This window comes from Callorhinus ursinus, unplaced genomic scaffold (assembly GCF_003265705.2).
Source record: "Callorhinus ursinus isolate GAN/ISIS: 27379988/994484 unplaced genomic scaffold, GSC_fseal_2.0 scaffold1, whole genome shotgun sequence".
NCBI lineage: Eukaryota > Metazoa > Chordata > Mammalia > Carnivora > Otariidae > Callorhinus > Callorhinus ursinus.
In genome coordinates this window covers 135,274,178-135,289,628 of record NW_027397063.1, presented here as the reverse complement: position 1 = coordinate 135,289,628, position 15,451 = coordinate 135,274,178, and the positions used below count along the sequence as shown (strand labels likewise).

The 15,451-nt window shown below is 43.2% G+C and overlaps 1 protein-coding gene across 2 annotated transcripts in view; it reads right to left on the bottom strand.

Annotated features, from left to right (window-relative positions):
• Positions 1 to 14,292, bottom strand: part of TGFBR2 (transforming growth factor beta receptor 2) — an 89,574-nt gene extending 75,282 nt beyond the window's left edge. The window contains exon 1 of one of the 2 annotated variants that reach the window (XM_073901176.1): positions 14,269 to 14,292. Coding sequence is in view for 1 of the 2 variants with exons in the window: in XM_025883364.2 (XP_025739149.1) it covers positions 13,888 to 13,981 (94 nt within the window). In the remaining variant the exon portion in view is untranslated. The other variant, XM_025883364.2, reaches the window with a different exon arrangement.
• Positions 14,293 to 15,451: the final 1,159 nt, after the last annotated feature.

Genomic DNA, 15,451 nt, shown 5'->3' with positions numbered 1-15,451 from the left:
GGGCTCCCTCTAAAGACTCTCTCTTATTATTATTATTATTATCATTATTAATTAAAGTACACTCGGCATACGATATTGTATTAGCTTCAGGTGCACCACACAGTGATTTGACAATTATGTACATTATAAAATGCTCACCATGACTTGCTTTAACATAAATTTTATTAAAGTACTGATCGTAATAAAAAGTACATTGTATCAGAGGTCAAGGTGAAGATTCCTTTCCCAGAGCTTAAAGATGAATGTCTGAATAAAAATAGAGACAGAAGAACAAAACTGTTCTGACTGGCAGAACATGAGTAACACAGACATCTGACATTTAGTCAATTGCTTTTAAGAAGGAGTTATACCTTGAGAAGGAACAATGCCAATAAGCTTGGAGCAGAGGTAACTGTAGTTCCAACAGTTATTCAAGAAGCAAAAATGGAGCTATTAAGAAACTAGGTTCCTTCCTTGGCCCTGAAGATACCATAAGTATTTCATTAATAAACTGGTAACAGGAGACACTCTTGAGTTTGACGAAATGCTTTGCACGGTGCTGCATAAGTGATTATGTGATGGCCACAAACATCCTCACCAACAGCATCATCAAAATCTTGAAAGAGAAATGCTTTCAGCAGTTTTGAAAGCTAACCAACAGTACATCAAATTAAAAGTATTCTATGTCAACCATTTCCCATAGGTGCCACAGAATATTAAGACATAAAATTCTTATTTCATGTCCTTTTTCCCCTAGATAGAGCAGGTAGGGCACTGTTAGTCCATGCCTAAGTAATGTTATGAAGTCAGGGGTCGCTCTCCAATTTCCCTGGAGGAGGGGCTCCCTGGGTGACAATCCGACTGGAAGAGAGGCGGCAGCCATGTCTGGAAGCTGTTGTTAAAACCAGGAGTCATCTTTGCAATAGAAGATATCTTCCCTCGGGCAGGTAGAAGGGTGTCTTCAGACGCTCTCCATTGCACCAAGACCCCTTCATTCAACTGCCCCTTCTCCAACTATCCCAATGACAGGAGATACCCTACAATTCACAAAAAATGAAAGGCAGGAGTGGCAAAAAATTGTTCTGAGTCAGATAATACGATTTACGTTATGACTTGTTCTGGCGCCTACAGTCGTAACACGTTGGGTCCCCTACAAAAGAGGATAAATGAATCAAAGGCAGTCTGTGACGGATGGAAAAGCAACAGGCCTTAACACCTACAGACTGCAGCTCCCCCAAATTCACAGAAGCTAAAGACTGAAGGCAGAGGGAACCTGCCCTGCAAAGAGCAACTTACATGCCTCAGATCATTCAAAATTTCCCACAAGCCCATGGTTCCCTCTGGGTGGCTTTATTATAAATGACAAACCCCCTGATGATGCACTTGGTGATGAGAAGGTAAACAGTCTAGAAAAAATATACACACATAAATTTATATATAAATACATATATATATATATATATTTATGATAGGATATATATCCTATCATCCCATCTTGGATTTATAAGCAGTTTCCCTGGCCTTTAAAAGTAATGAATTCTCAACAGCAATAATCTTTCAGTGAGAACGCACAGTGAGTGCTAGGGAAGAATCAGACAGAAGATTCTCCCTCAAAGAATTTTCATTCTAATAAGGGGCACAACTACACGTGGCCTGGTGGTCAAAGCCACCTGAGTGTGGAAGCCAGGCTTATTGGTGAGGCTGTGAAGGGGAAAAAGAAGGGAAATCTGACTGGGGTAACTAACTGAAGATCCAAGAGGGGAAATGGCATTTGCTCAGGCATTATTTCAGCATGGTGGAGGTATTATAGGGCATGGGTAGAGAACAGGAAAATTGGGGGGAGCAGAACAGTCACCAGTTACAAATCTAAAAGCAAAAGGATGTGTGAGGACACCTAGCTGGAATGGAATCAGGGCCTGAGGCATGCGCAAGAGCAGAAAGGGAAATGGGAAAGAGGCCTGGCCGCATTCATGCATGTAATCATCAAACCAGTCCTGTGACCCATCGGTGCATCTTAGGAACAAAGGATACTGACACGGCCCCTGACCTCAAAGAGAAAGTAAGGCCATATAATCAATCACCTAGGTTCCACAGAGAAGATCCATAGAAGGCTTTCTATCAGGAGCCACCTATTCAAAATGACGTCTGGGGAGAAGATTTAACTGATGGCCATGTACATGTATGAAACAGAAAATGACGAAGGGCATCCATGGGCAGAAACCAATGAGCTTCTCAGAGAGGACAGGAAACGTGAGTTCAGACTTGCATTGTGGTAGCATGATTTAAGAGTAAAAACGAAACCAAATGGTTATGCATTTCATGTAACTAGGTTCCTGTTGTAAAAATTTGTCTGATTACGAGGTTCTAGGTAATAAGATTTACAGTTATTCTGATGAATAAGATGAGAGTTGATGCAGAAGGAAGCAACATGAGATACAGGTTTCTACGGACAGTTTTTTTTCTGTTTTTTGTTTGTTTTGTTTTTTGCCGAGTACAGTTACAATGTCAAAAGGAAAAAAAATTAGGAAATAAAATTATTTTAAAAATCAGAAAGAGGTGTGAGAACTGATGTTGTAACTGCCAGAGACCAATAATTCTTAAATTTTATTTCTTTTTTAAGATTTTATTTATTTGACAGAAAGAGACATAGCGAGAGAGGGAACACAAGCAGGGGGAGTGGGAGAGGGACAAGCAGGCTTCCCGCCGAGCAGGGAGCCCGATGCGGGGCTCGATCCCACGACCCTGGGATCATGACCTGAGCTGAAGGCAGGCGCTTAGTTAGGCTGAGCCACCCAGGTGCCCCGAGACCAATAATTCTTAAAGACAAAAGTAACTGAGGTGCAAAAAATTGCCTTATGGTAAATAAAAGAACAATCACTGAAAAAGTCATTGGTGGCACTCTGAAAACAGACCAAAATAAATGTTGAGGGATTCAAGAAAATTCAGTGAGTTCTCACTCGGCATCAACCAAATAACTTTCTCAAGGCAAAAGATTTTTTTTTTTTAATGCTGAAGAATAGAACCATGTCCTGAAAAATCTGACATTAATTCATTAATTTATTGGGTACATACTTTGTATACAGCACAGTGCCACATACTTTAAGAAATGCCAAGGTATAATAGATCTTAATTAAGGCCTACAAATGTCAAGGCGGTCTATGATTAAATGCCTAATGAGTAAATGTGTTAAATGCAGAAAAACGGATATCTAGGATCTACAGTTGTTGGTTAAGGGAAAGAGCCATGGACGATGTTTTCGGTAAACAGACAGGATGAAACCAACTCACTAATTGACTTGACTTGCTGTCAGAGCGTTTGTTGCTGCTAGCTTCAGTGTGTTAGTTACCTACAGTTAAAAAGGGGCCTTATAGCTAGCGAGGAGTCAAAACACCCTCAGAAAACTAGAAGCCACTCTCCCTGGAATGCTTCTCTTCCTCAGTGACAGAAACAAGTCTGATCTGTTCCACCCATCACTGCAGATTCTTTGCTTCCTGTGTGGAAAATGCTTTAATCTTATTGGAGCGGCACTTCTCAAACTTCAGTGCATATGTACAGGAGTCACCTGGGGATCTTGTTAAAATGCTGATTCTGAGCAGGCCCAACATTCTGCATTTCTAGTAATTCTCAGTGATGCTGATGCTGCTGGTCTCTGGACCACCCTTTGAGTAGCAAGGTATTAGAATATCTTCAGCTCCTGTTATCAGGGGATGATACAAAAGCATTGTTTTGGGGTCAGAATGCTTGAGTTCCAGATTTGAACCTCAGTGCATATTATAACTCACAACAGGTAGATGTTAAATAAGACTCATGAAGGGGAGAGAAGGTAGAACAAGCAGGCTTGCTAGAGATGATGGAAAACGGAAAACAGCAAAAAAGAAAAGACTGGCTGGTTTGGGGCTCCTTGGAATAAATAGGTGAGGAGAGAGGCAATAAAAATTATATAATTAATTATAATAGGAACTATAAGAATAAAAGAGTGCCCAGGAAGGGTTGAGATTGTTAGAAACTATTTTACAACAATGTAATTTTAGGGATTCCCGAATAGTGAGTGCAAAATGTGACTGCTGGTTGTTGTAGTTGTTGTTGTTTTTCCTTTTCACACATTTGAGGTCAAATTTTATCATCATTTTCCCCCAATACAATGGGTTTTAGAGAACAAAACATAAAAGTGATATGTAGTAACAAGACAGTCATTCAAAGCAATAGTTAGAAGATTTCTTCTCTGTGCTAAATGGTGTAGGCAGACCATACAGAAATGCAATTATGGGGTTCATAGCTACTCCCCTGCCTAAAAAAGCAGTCTGCAATCTGCCAATCTGTAGCAAATTCTGTCTTTTTTGAGAATATTTTAAGAAAAGTGGTGATAAGTCTTTGAAAAGCCAGAGAAGACTAATTATATCAGATGAGTTTCCTTTCTTTTCCCCGAAAACATAGGAGCTTCTTTAGGACTTTCTTTTCCTAGACATAGCAAATCATTTCATAATTCTCTTCCTCAGGAAAAACCTTCACAGACACTTCAACCAACTCAGACGAAGAGGAGAAAGAGAACACCATAATTAACGAAAGAGAAATGGTATTACCACCAAAACCAAGTAAGCCTTTTCTTCAGCAAGGAAGAAGTGCTAGCTCAAGTAAACATGCTATTTAGTCATGGTGTATGCTCAGGCACCTGTACCAGGAAATTTTCAAAATAACCATGGTTTCTTTTTCTTTTTCAATAGTAGTCATCTCCAACAAACTCCAAGTGGATGTTTGCGGTATGTGTCTCTTCTGACCTGTTATGACTTTTGAGTTTTCTACTTCGATTAGTTAAGGATTATGTTTTTCAGTCAACCTCAAAGGTTTCCTCCACTAAGTTACAAAATGAAACATTTCAGAACAGAAAAAATTGAAAACCTCATCTAGTCCAATTCTTGCCACTGTACCTAGAAAAAAATGAGAACTAGTGGGGCCAAGGGACTTGGACAGATCACTCGGACACCTTGGTTGCCAGTATAACATATTTTAGTCTTCACCAGCTGTCTCCTAGGCAGAGTCTTCATCTCAAACTAAGGGTCAGATCTGGGTTTCATTCAAGATCAAGGTTCTGTGATAATTACATATTTACAACTTCTTCTCTACTTGGCATGGGGCCTCTAAATTAAGAAAATAACGAAGGGTGTAGTTAAACCTGGAAAAAAAAAGTTTGGGTTTGATGATGTAACAATGCAGACTTCAGTCTCTGCATGGGGGTGGGGGATAGAGAAGGAGGCATTTTTATTTATTTTCTAGGCCAACAAGCAAATCCTACCATTAAGCATAGGGTTGGGTCTCGTGAAAGCTGAAGCTTTTAAATTTCAGGGGCACTTTTTAAGAAAAAGGATATAAAAATTAAAAGAATAGAAATTTAGGTATGAAAGTGAATATTTAGAATTTAAAATGTCATCTTACAAATTGCAAATTTTAAAAAGCTACAAATACCACAAACATAAACTTTCAAAAGAAAAAATTATTTTTGTCAATTAACTGCCTGACATACCTCTGAAATATGTTTACTATCTTTTTTGATTGCATACTCTTTGATCACCTCTTCCAATGATATTTTATAATATTCTCTATAGAGAGAATAGAAAAATAATTCAGTCTTTCCTCTAGAACTGTTGATCAGAATTTGTAATTTATTTTTGAATAGTCTGGAAAGAGTTTCAGCTTCATCATTCATTTTAAGTGATATCCTATAAATGCTCTGAAGTGTCTCTAAATTTGGGAAAACCTCTATCAAGTTTCTTTTATATGGTGAGCTATAATATTCAAGGCACTGCATGATTTCTTAAATATTCTTGGACTTGACTGACACTCACTAAGCACACTGCCAGTCTCCCTTCCATGACCAGGAGATGGATCTATACCAGGGATAAGCCTTGAAAGTTACATTCCATTCACCTCATGGTGCATCCACCTTGGCATACCATATATATCCCCCACGTATTTATATGCATCCTTGAATTCCCCCAATCCTTCCAATTAAAGGGCCGGTTTTGTTCGGAATACCTAAAAACTCCTTGATGGCATAAATACTCCATGATTCATCAGCTGATATATATATTGCATTTTCCCATTGAGGTCACAAGACAGGCATGATGTTTGATTACCTGGTGTATGAATCAAATGTTATTTTATTTAGCTAAAGAAATTAAATGGGATAATAAATGAAAAACATTAAAGCATTAGAAATCTGTTGGATATTACCATTAGTTTTCTTAACCCCTATGTTCCCCCATCACCCATGCTACAATAGAGAACAGTATGTCAATTGAAGTGGCTTAGTCTCAGTATTGTATATAATATAACAATTAGAGGCCAGGTCCCTAGACCAGACCATCCGGGTTCCAAACCCAGCATAATCATTTGCTAAGTGGGTGGCCTTTGCTAAGTTATCTAAACTCCAAAGGACTTATAATGAGTATTATAAAATCTACCTCCATGAAGTAGTTGTTTTGAAGATTAACTAATAGAGATGTAGTGCTCAGCATGATCCAAGCAGTAGCAAGATCTCAATAACTGGGCTCCATACATTATTGGGAAACCAGTCCAAGAAGGCTCATGAATACTGCTTCCTCAAGAGAGGGATGCCACTCACAGGGAACAGGAGGCCAATTCAATTTCCCTATGTAGAAAAGTTTCACAGAATTTTAGGATGACTAGTAGTCATCCACAAAGCAGCAGAGTGAGTTTCCTCCAAAGTTAGTGAATCCTCTGTAATGATTTACAGCTTTCACAGATAAGACCTGCTGTGGCATATGCTCAAAGTATGCACCTGACCCCATATTTTCCTTTGAAACATTCATGTTTGTTCTGCCAACTCCCTGGCTCTCTAAAATGTATAGTTTTGACAATTCTATACCTTTTATAGTGTCAGAAGGGCTTTTTACTTCTTAACACTGTTCTAATGTTCTTGTTTTCCTTACAGAGGCTTGAGAAGGCTATGGATCACTCAAATAAATATTTACAATAGTAGAAAAAAAAAATCCAGAGAAGTTTCACCTTGCCCTAGTGTTCCTAATACATGGAGGAAATGCCATTACAGCATTGGGAAATCTTTAAAAAAAAGTGTGTAAGTGAAAACAGCAGACAGAACAAGTCAAATTAATAGAACTAAGGTTTCCTTCAAGAAAATACAGACTATGAAAAACTGAATTTCACAAAGAAGATGCACCATTATGATCACAAACAGTCTTAGCTTTTTCATTAATGACCAGTCTCTCCAGGGAGAACGTAATACAATCAACAAAAACCAATCTGGTGCCCCACACCTCTGCAAAGGAATGGCATCGGAAGACCCAGGGTAAAGACAAATGAAGGCCCACATACCATAGATCAAAATATCGGAAGTTATAAATTAAGTGGAGAAACTGTCACATAAAATAGGTTTTGTCCTACCCTGACTAACAAATGTATCTTCATAATACTTTGGAAGACCAAGTATAATTGTAAAACTCTTGAACTATTCAAGTCCCTTTCTGGAATTCGGTGTTTTGGGTAAACATTGTCCCAGGCCTGGCCAATAATACACCTTCCTCTTTCCAGTGCCTGCTCCATCCTGTATCAAGTGGGGCCTTGTAAGATATGCATGGACACCCAAGTTGTAACACATCCCTGCACACACTCTCCAAAGCTACAGCTCCCCCTTAGCCACCCCTTAGATGCACAGACTAGTGGCTATAAAGGCCCTCACCAAGAGGTAACTAAAGGTCCACACAGTCTGTAAAAACTAACCCAGAGCTATTTGGACAGTGGAGTGCTGTTCCCAGGTACCTGAAATGTGATCTAAAAAAGGGAAGGGTTTGGACTCAGAGGCCCAGAGTCTTCTCACCCCATGGACAGGGGTCTGACTTTAGAAGACCAAAGGCAGTGCCCTCTAAGACCCAGGGCAGAGGCCCCTTTTGCCCATATACTAGGCCTACATTTTAATTGAGCTGAAAAAAATTGGGGGGGGGATCTCATCATGTAAGTAGAAAGAAAAGAAAGCAAACGAAAAGAAAAGAAAAGGACAGAAGGAAAGGAAGGGAAGGAAGGAAAGGAAAAACAGGGAAAAAAGGGGCACCTGGGTGGCTCAGTCGTTAAGCGTCTGCCTTCGGCTCAGGTCATGATCCCAGGGTCCTGGGATCGAGCCCCGCATCGGGCTCCCTGCTCGGCGGGAAGCCTGCTTCTCCCTCTCCCTCTGCCCCTGCTTGTGTTGTTCCCTCTCTCGCTGTGTCTCTCTCTGTCAAATAAATAAATAAAATCTTAAAAAAAAAAAAAGGAAAAAGAAAGGAAGAAAGAGAGAGAGAGAGAGAGAGAGAGAGCTACATGTCTTGACAGCAGACAGTCTTTCCCACCTACATCCTCAGGAATCACGGGCACTTACTCTGCAGCTAAACCCATTCTAATGAACTAAGCTCCAGCCCTGTAAACAAAACAAAGATGCTAGGGAACCCCTGAAAGCCTAAGGGGGAGATCCTGAGTTGACTACATCTAAGGAGGCAGTTGCTTCATGTTGAGTGGCAAGACCTAAAAAGCTGATCATAGCAAGTAAAAGGCTAGATCCGACCATGAGGAGAAGAACCTTTAACCACATACCAGTTTTCAAATTAGTGGGACCTCAAGAGTCAAATCATCCGCCTTTGTTATGTTCGATAAATTCTGTTCTTTCTGCCCTCAACCAACAGTTGTTTGAGGCCTGTACACGCATGCTGGTCCTACGTGCCTGGAATCTGGGGGTGTACAGTACACAGCTTTGAAAATGGTGCTTGTCCAACTGCTGTAAGCGATCGAACCATGGGTCACATGAGGTGGGTCCCACCACCAGGACTCCATGATAAGACTAGGAAGAGCAGAGTTTCCTCATAAAGAGACGGTCTTATCTTGATTTTCTAAGGTACAGAGATAGTCAGGAAGGAGGCAGATCACGCAAGCCAAGCAAATCGTGAAATCAGGAGCACTGAATTGATGGTATCAGATGGTAAGTTTCCCCTTCTCAAACACGATGACTCTTTACCCCTTCCCTAACTTCCATCTCAACATATGTACTCACAGATCCACTATGTAAAAGAGCCTAGCAGAATGCAAGCAGGGCAAGCTGAGAACGCACACACACACATACACACACACACACAGGCAAACCTCAAGCGACCTTGAGCAGACTCCATCTTCCCCATTTATAAATAAAGATAATAAAACTTATCTTGCGGGCTTCTTTTGAAGATTAAATTAGATAAGTCATGTCAAGCAGCTGCCTCAGAGCAGATTTTCTAATGTTAGTTTCCCTTCTCCCCACTTCTCCTTGGGATGAGCCAATGTGCCTGCTCAGCGTTCTAAACCCTCTGACATGCCAGGCAAGGAAGGAGAATCATCGTTATTGCCTCAGTCAGAAGCAACAAGTACCTGGGGAGCAAAACATGACATGAAAAAGAGGGAGCACAAAATAAGTATTGAGCATTCTTAACTACTAATGCGTCTCTGCTAAGTCATTTCCACTGAAAATCATGTGTTAATTCGGCTGAAGCTACACATGAGGAGCTGGAGGGCAGAAGCTAACAAGGTGGCAGAGTTATGCTTTTATGTGGAAATTGGCTAAATAATGCCATGCTCTAGCCAGGAAGTATGTTTCCTCTGCACCCTATTTTAAACTGTTTTGGTGGTTTGCATCAGACCTAAGTAATATCCACACTGCTCTGCAGCAGACAGAGGCTGCTACAGGCCCACACTTCCCTTCGACCAACTCTGCTTCACCGCTTATAAACCAAAACATCAAGCCCTGATGAAAAAAGAAACTTAAAAGCTAAATTTAGATTTCAGCACTTCATTTTTAACGAAAGTCTCCTTTCGACAACCTTCTAGAGAAAAAAAAAGAGAGAGAGAGAACTCAGTATTTACTGGAAAATTTCTTTGGTGAAACCCTAAAGTTTTGGAATGGCTTAGAATGCCTTACACCAGTTCAAAATGTATAACTAAAGGGACTGGATGAGAACTTTCCATCATGTTTGTGAGAAACTGAAGCATCTTTTTCCATATCTCATCAGAATAATAAGACAAAAACCACCAATTCCATACTATAAAAACAGCCAAACTGCCCACTTATTTCAGAGCCAAAACTATTCCAACTAAAAGGAAGATTTTACCATTCAGAGCAAACTCCCAATAAACAGGGACTGCCTGGTTGTTAAAATGCTTGCCCCGGATTGTACCAGCAGCTCAGCTCAACATTTCCTGGGTGCTAGGTGATGTGTCAGGTCCTTCTGGGGACACTGGATGTGGAGAAATTAACAAGATACACCCCCTGCCTTTGAGAGGTTTGATTGGCAAGGGAGTTACATAAAGATATAATTTTGGCTATTGTTATGAGATAAGAGAGAGGTCTGTCCCCAGGAGGGCATGTTCAGCTCAACCCCGGGGCATTTAAACAGGTTTCCTTAAGCAGATGACACTTGAGTTAAGTCTGAAAGACAGGCAAAATTATTCGGGTAAGGAGTTCCAGACAGATAGCAGCTTGAACAAAGGCCCTAAAAGGCCTAAACTGCTCAGGGAATGTGTATGCAGGATGACAAGGATACAACTGGAAAGTGTGAGCCTTGGTGGGATGTGAAGTCTCAGAATCAAAAGGCAACCAGGTCATGGAGGACCTACTGAGGCCTGATTAAGGAGTTAATAATAATAATGAAAGCTGGTATTTACTGAGCACTTACGATGCTGCAGGCACTGTGTTAGGCACTTCAAAGCATTATTTCATTTAATCTTCACCATAACTCTGTAATCCCCATTTTACAAATGGGTTTGGGGGTTAGAGAAGGAAGGGGACTGTGTCCCCTTACACAGCCAGTAAATGGAAGGTGGGGCTGGAACCTAGGAGGCCTCCATTCCAAAGCTCGTATCTTGAAGCCTCTCCCCGAAAAGACTGGATGGGCACATTGGGTCCACCACACTGGCTACAGAATGGAGGACTCGGGTGGCCAAGTGGGGGCCTATAACATGGCCCTAGAAAAGAACAGATCAATGAAAAGAAAGAGGTTCAGAGGGACTGAGAAAAAAAAAAAAACGTTCAACTTGCATCCCTCCAAGTGCATTCAACAACCAAATGGCTTTTGAAAAAGGGGTCTAGAAAATAAACCACCAGTATTCATTAATGCTTTCAAGTACACAGGGTTAAACTGTATGTCCTTGCTTTTGCCTTTAACACCCTCCCATACGTTAAACTGTCTTATTCACTCATTCTCCAGGTCCGAGCCTCCTGCCTGGTACAAGGAGATGCTCTATAAATACACTGAAAAGGACAAATGAGTAATGGCCGCTTTTTACAATGGCACCAATGAGATGTCATTCTCAATTGGAAAAAGGGGTTAAAAAATAAAGAAAAATTTTTAAAGTTGTGTTGATAACTAAGGACTGGCAAACTAAAATGGAAACCATGTAGCAGTTAAGGTAGCTACACAGACAATAATGAGGACTCATCACCATGGGGTGCTACCTTGAAAAAAGGCAATAAATACAAAATAGGATGAGAATTTTGTATAGACCATAACTGGTGAAAAATAAGATGTTATTAAAGGAAGTGGCCGAGAGGGTAAAAATGTGTTTTCTGAAAAGCAACAGACCAAAGATCAAATTCTGGGCCTAGTGATCTCTAGTCTCCGACCTTGACAAAAATAAGTACATCATTAACATGATTTTAGGTAAGAAGTATATCTGTATGACACTTTTACCAACACTGAGTCCTCAACAGAAATCTCTTGTTAGGTATTTGAAAAGTAACAGTCACATTTTTCAGATCTGAAGAGTTTTCTGACATTTAAGATTTCCCCCTAAAGAGTAATTAATTTGGGGCATTTAGGAAGGGTGGATCTACAAAACCTTCTTAGTGAAGTTTGTTCTTATACTGAAATCCTTTGCCCGCTTATCAATCTACTGAACAGAAGATGGACTTTTTTAGGTGGCCTAATAGGACACTGTTAGCCATCTCATTTCCTCATATCTTATCACACAGTAAGGTATTTTGAAAAATGTCTTGATGGTTTACCAGTTATTTTAGAAAAATCCTGAAACCGCTTACTTACATGGAAAATTAAAATGGAAATGGAAGTAGGTTTCTCGTTTTCATTATAGCTAACTTCAACCTTCCAGGGTCTTTGAAAATTTAATTTCAAATGAATGCAAATTCCAAAATGATTCCTTAGTTCAAATTTGGAAACTTTAATTCCGTCAAAATATGAAATCTGTGGGTTTTTAAAAACTGTTCAAAAGCCCAAATAAAAAGCCACTAGGCTTTTAAGTTAATTGTTTAGAAATGTGTATATAGATGAAATGAAACTGACTCATGAACTACTGAGTCTGGAATTTGAAAATGCATAAATCTTATCCTTGTAAACAAAATCTAACGAAATCAGGGTGTGCTGATTTCCTTCTTTCGTAACCTGAAACAAAAGTTTTAATGATTTTTAACATGCGCAGAAAATTAAGGATGCCATTTAAAATCTTTATTAGCAACATATAACTCAGTTTTTAAGTGTCTGGGAGTATAATCAGAGACACTTGAACATGCTGGTACTGCAACGTAGGAAAACATCCAAAAATGAGACACTAGGACTTTATTAAACTCAAATCTGGGTTAGGATTTTTTGTTTACAACAGTGCTTCTTCCTCATTCCATTCAAAACTCCCATCTCCGTGCCACCTTCAATAAGAAATACCATTTTAAAAAGTTCTCAATCCACTTCAAATACTCTGAAACGTACCATTTAGAACCTGGTGCTTATTTCTTCTAGACAAACCTAAAGGTAAGTCTGCCGCTGGCCCTTGGTAAATAAAGCGAGTGCCTCAGGGTGATGTGGGCTATCAGGGCATCTCCAAGTCACCAATGGGGGAAGAGAGCGACAAGATGTCACAGATGAAGGGGATGTAAGTTATCCAAATCTAAACATTTTACAGATGAGGAAGCTGAGGCCCTCAAGGTCCAAGTACTCAGTTCACCCAGACCTCAGCTGCAGATACGCAGTTATGTGGATCACTGCTGCCAAAAAATTGTAACTTTTAAGGTCTCCGGGGTTCGGTACTTTCCATAACAAATAATTAAGAACTCAATTCCTGCATTTTTCACCTCCGAAAACGTCCCCGAGTGGGGAGCTCAGGGACAGTTAACGCATTTAACTTTTCCGTTTCCCTCAAAGGACACTTGCAGAGAACCATCACCTCCGGGAAGGCAGGGCTATCTCGCTCCAGGCAACATCTCCAGCACCCAGCACCTAGCACCTAGTAGGCACCGAGTTAATAATTCCCCGCCTGCCACCTGACAATCCCCGCTCCCTACCCCACCCACGCCCAACCATCGGTGGAGCCAGATAACTTTCTTTTGGAAATTGCCTGGTTCCTTGAAACTTTCATACGGTGACTCCCGGCCAAGAAGCCGGCCTGAGGGAACGTGCGGCGCCTTCCGGGAGCCAAGGCTGGAATCACTGGCCACTGAAGGGGGTGGCTGGCCGAGATCTGGGTGGGCACGCAGCATCGCCCCGGGCCGCGGCGACCCCAGGTGCGCCAGCTGCTTTGGCGGCCTCGGCGGCCTCCGCTCCGGGCCGCGGCTCCACAGCCTCCTTCAGATGCCCAAGCAACTTCTCAAACTTCCCTTTCCGGGGGTGGGGGCTCGCCTCGAACGCGGCCGGCACAACGCCTTTCCTGCCCGCACAAAGGGGGCCCGACGTGCCCCGCGCCCCCTCCCCTTTAACTTTCCTCCTCTTTTGAAAGAGAAACTCACACCCCGGCGCCTCGGGGAGCCGGACTGCGTGGGTGCCGCCGAGGGAACTTTCCCGTTTCCGCCCGAGCGCCGGGGGAGCGCCGGGGGCCGACTGTCAAGCGCAGCGGGGACCCCCGGCGCCCCGCCAAGCCCGCCTGGGGGCCACTCACCCGACTTCTGAACTTGCGGCGGGATCGTGCTGGCGATGCGCGTCCACAGGACGATGTGCAGCGGCCACAGGCCCCTGAGCAGCCCCCGACCCATGGCAGCCCCCGCCGCTCGTCATAGACCGAGCCCCGAGCGCAGCGGACGGCGCCTCCCGGAGCCCCGGCTGCGCCTCCGCGCCGCGCCCTCTCGGGACCCCGCGCCGGCCGGCCGGGCAGATGCGCGGGCCAGATGTGGCGCCGCTCGCCAGCCGGGAGGGGGCCTAGAGGCCGGCGGGGCGCGGGGAGGCCCCCGGCGGCCGAGGGGAGCTGCGCAGGAGGCCGGCTCCTGCCCCTGGCGAGCGCGCGCGCGGGGGTGTCTTCGGTCGGTGCGCGCGAGTGACTCACTCAACTTCACCCGGGCGCCGCGGGGGAAACAGGAAACTCCTCGCCAACAGCTGGGCAGGACCTCTCGCCGCCCGAGAGCCTTCTCCCTCCACTCGGCTTCCAGCCCTCCTCTCTCTCCTGACTGCCAATCATGTCCCCGAGACCGGCCCCTCCGAGGGCTTTGGCAAACTTTCAGCTGCCCCCACCGCCCTCAGGAGTTCCTGGCTCCAAGTATTTACCCCGGCGTGACTGAGGGCACGCGTTTCAGAAGGGAGCTGAACACACACAGTGTATATGCTTCCCAGAGCACCCCCACGGAGCATCTTCCGCCTCCCATAACCTTCTTTGCATTGTTCCCAGGTGCTCCCGAATTGTGTTTTCCAACTCCCAAGTGCCTGAGCCCACGGGGGGGGGGGGGGGGGGGGGGGGTGATGCTGAAAGCGGAGCTGTGAGCACATTTTTGTTTCAAATCGAATAGTAAGTAGTGCCTCACTCAACTTCGGTTTCGGTTACATAGACACACACCGCCACATTGCAAAATGTTTTGCTTACTGAAGGTCCAAGTCCGGAAGTTTTTTTTTCCCCAAACTGTACTGTGCGTATGGACCACCTGAGTATCTTGTGAAAAGGCGGGTTCTGATGCAGGACGTCCAAGCTGCGGCATTTGTGATGAGAGCTCTTGAGTGCTGCCTCCTATTTTGAATTGGCCCTTCTTGGGGGTGCTTCAGTAAGTGGAAATGAGCAGCCGCCACAGAATGATAGTGGTGGGATATTTTATGTTGAGAATGTAGCGAGTATGGCAGAAAATGTCAATAGAAAAGTGGCCTGGGAGTCAGCTCAGTGCCAGGGGTTTGCATTCCAATACTGCCTGTGAAGAGAGACAGTCCTTAGCTTCTCCTCTGTGGAAAGGGAAACAAGGGCAGCACGGCAGGATACACTTTCAACCCTCCCTTCTTGCTGGGGTGACCAAGTTTGCCCTCAAAGATCCTGGTGTACACCTTTGCGGTTTAATCATTAAAGAACCCCCTTTTTGTTTCCCATGCTTCTTGGTTGGGTAAGGAATTATACACTCATCTTACTTCCAACTCTCAAAGACTTAGATTCTGTCTAGTTTGCTGGCCAGGAGATCTTCCAGCAAGTTACACAATGAACTTCCTTTATCTGAGATGAGAGATTATTTGCAGAGGCAGGTGGCCAGGCTCAC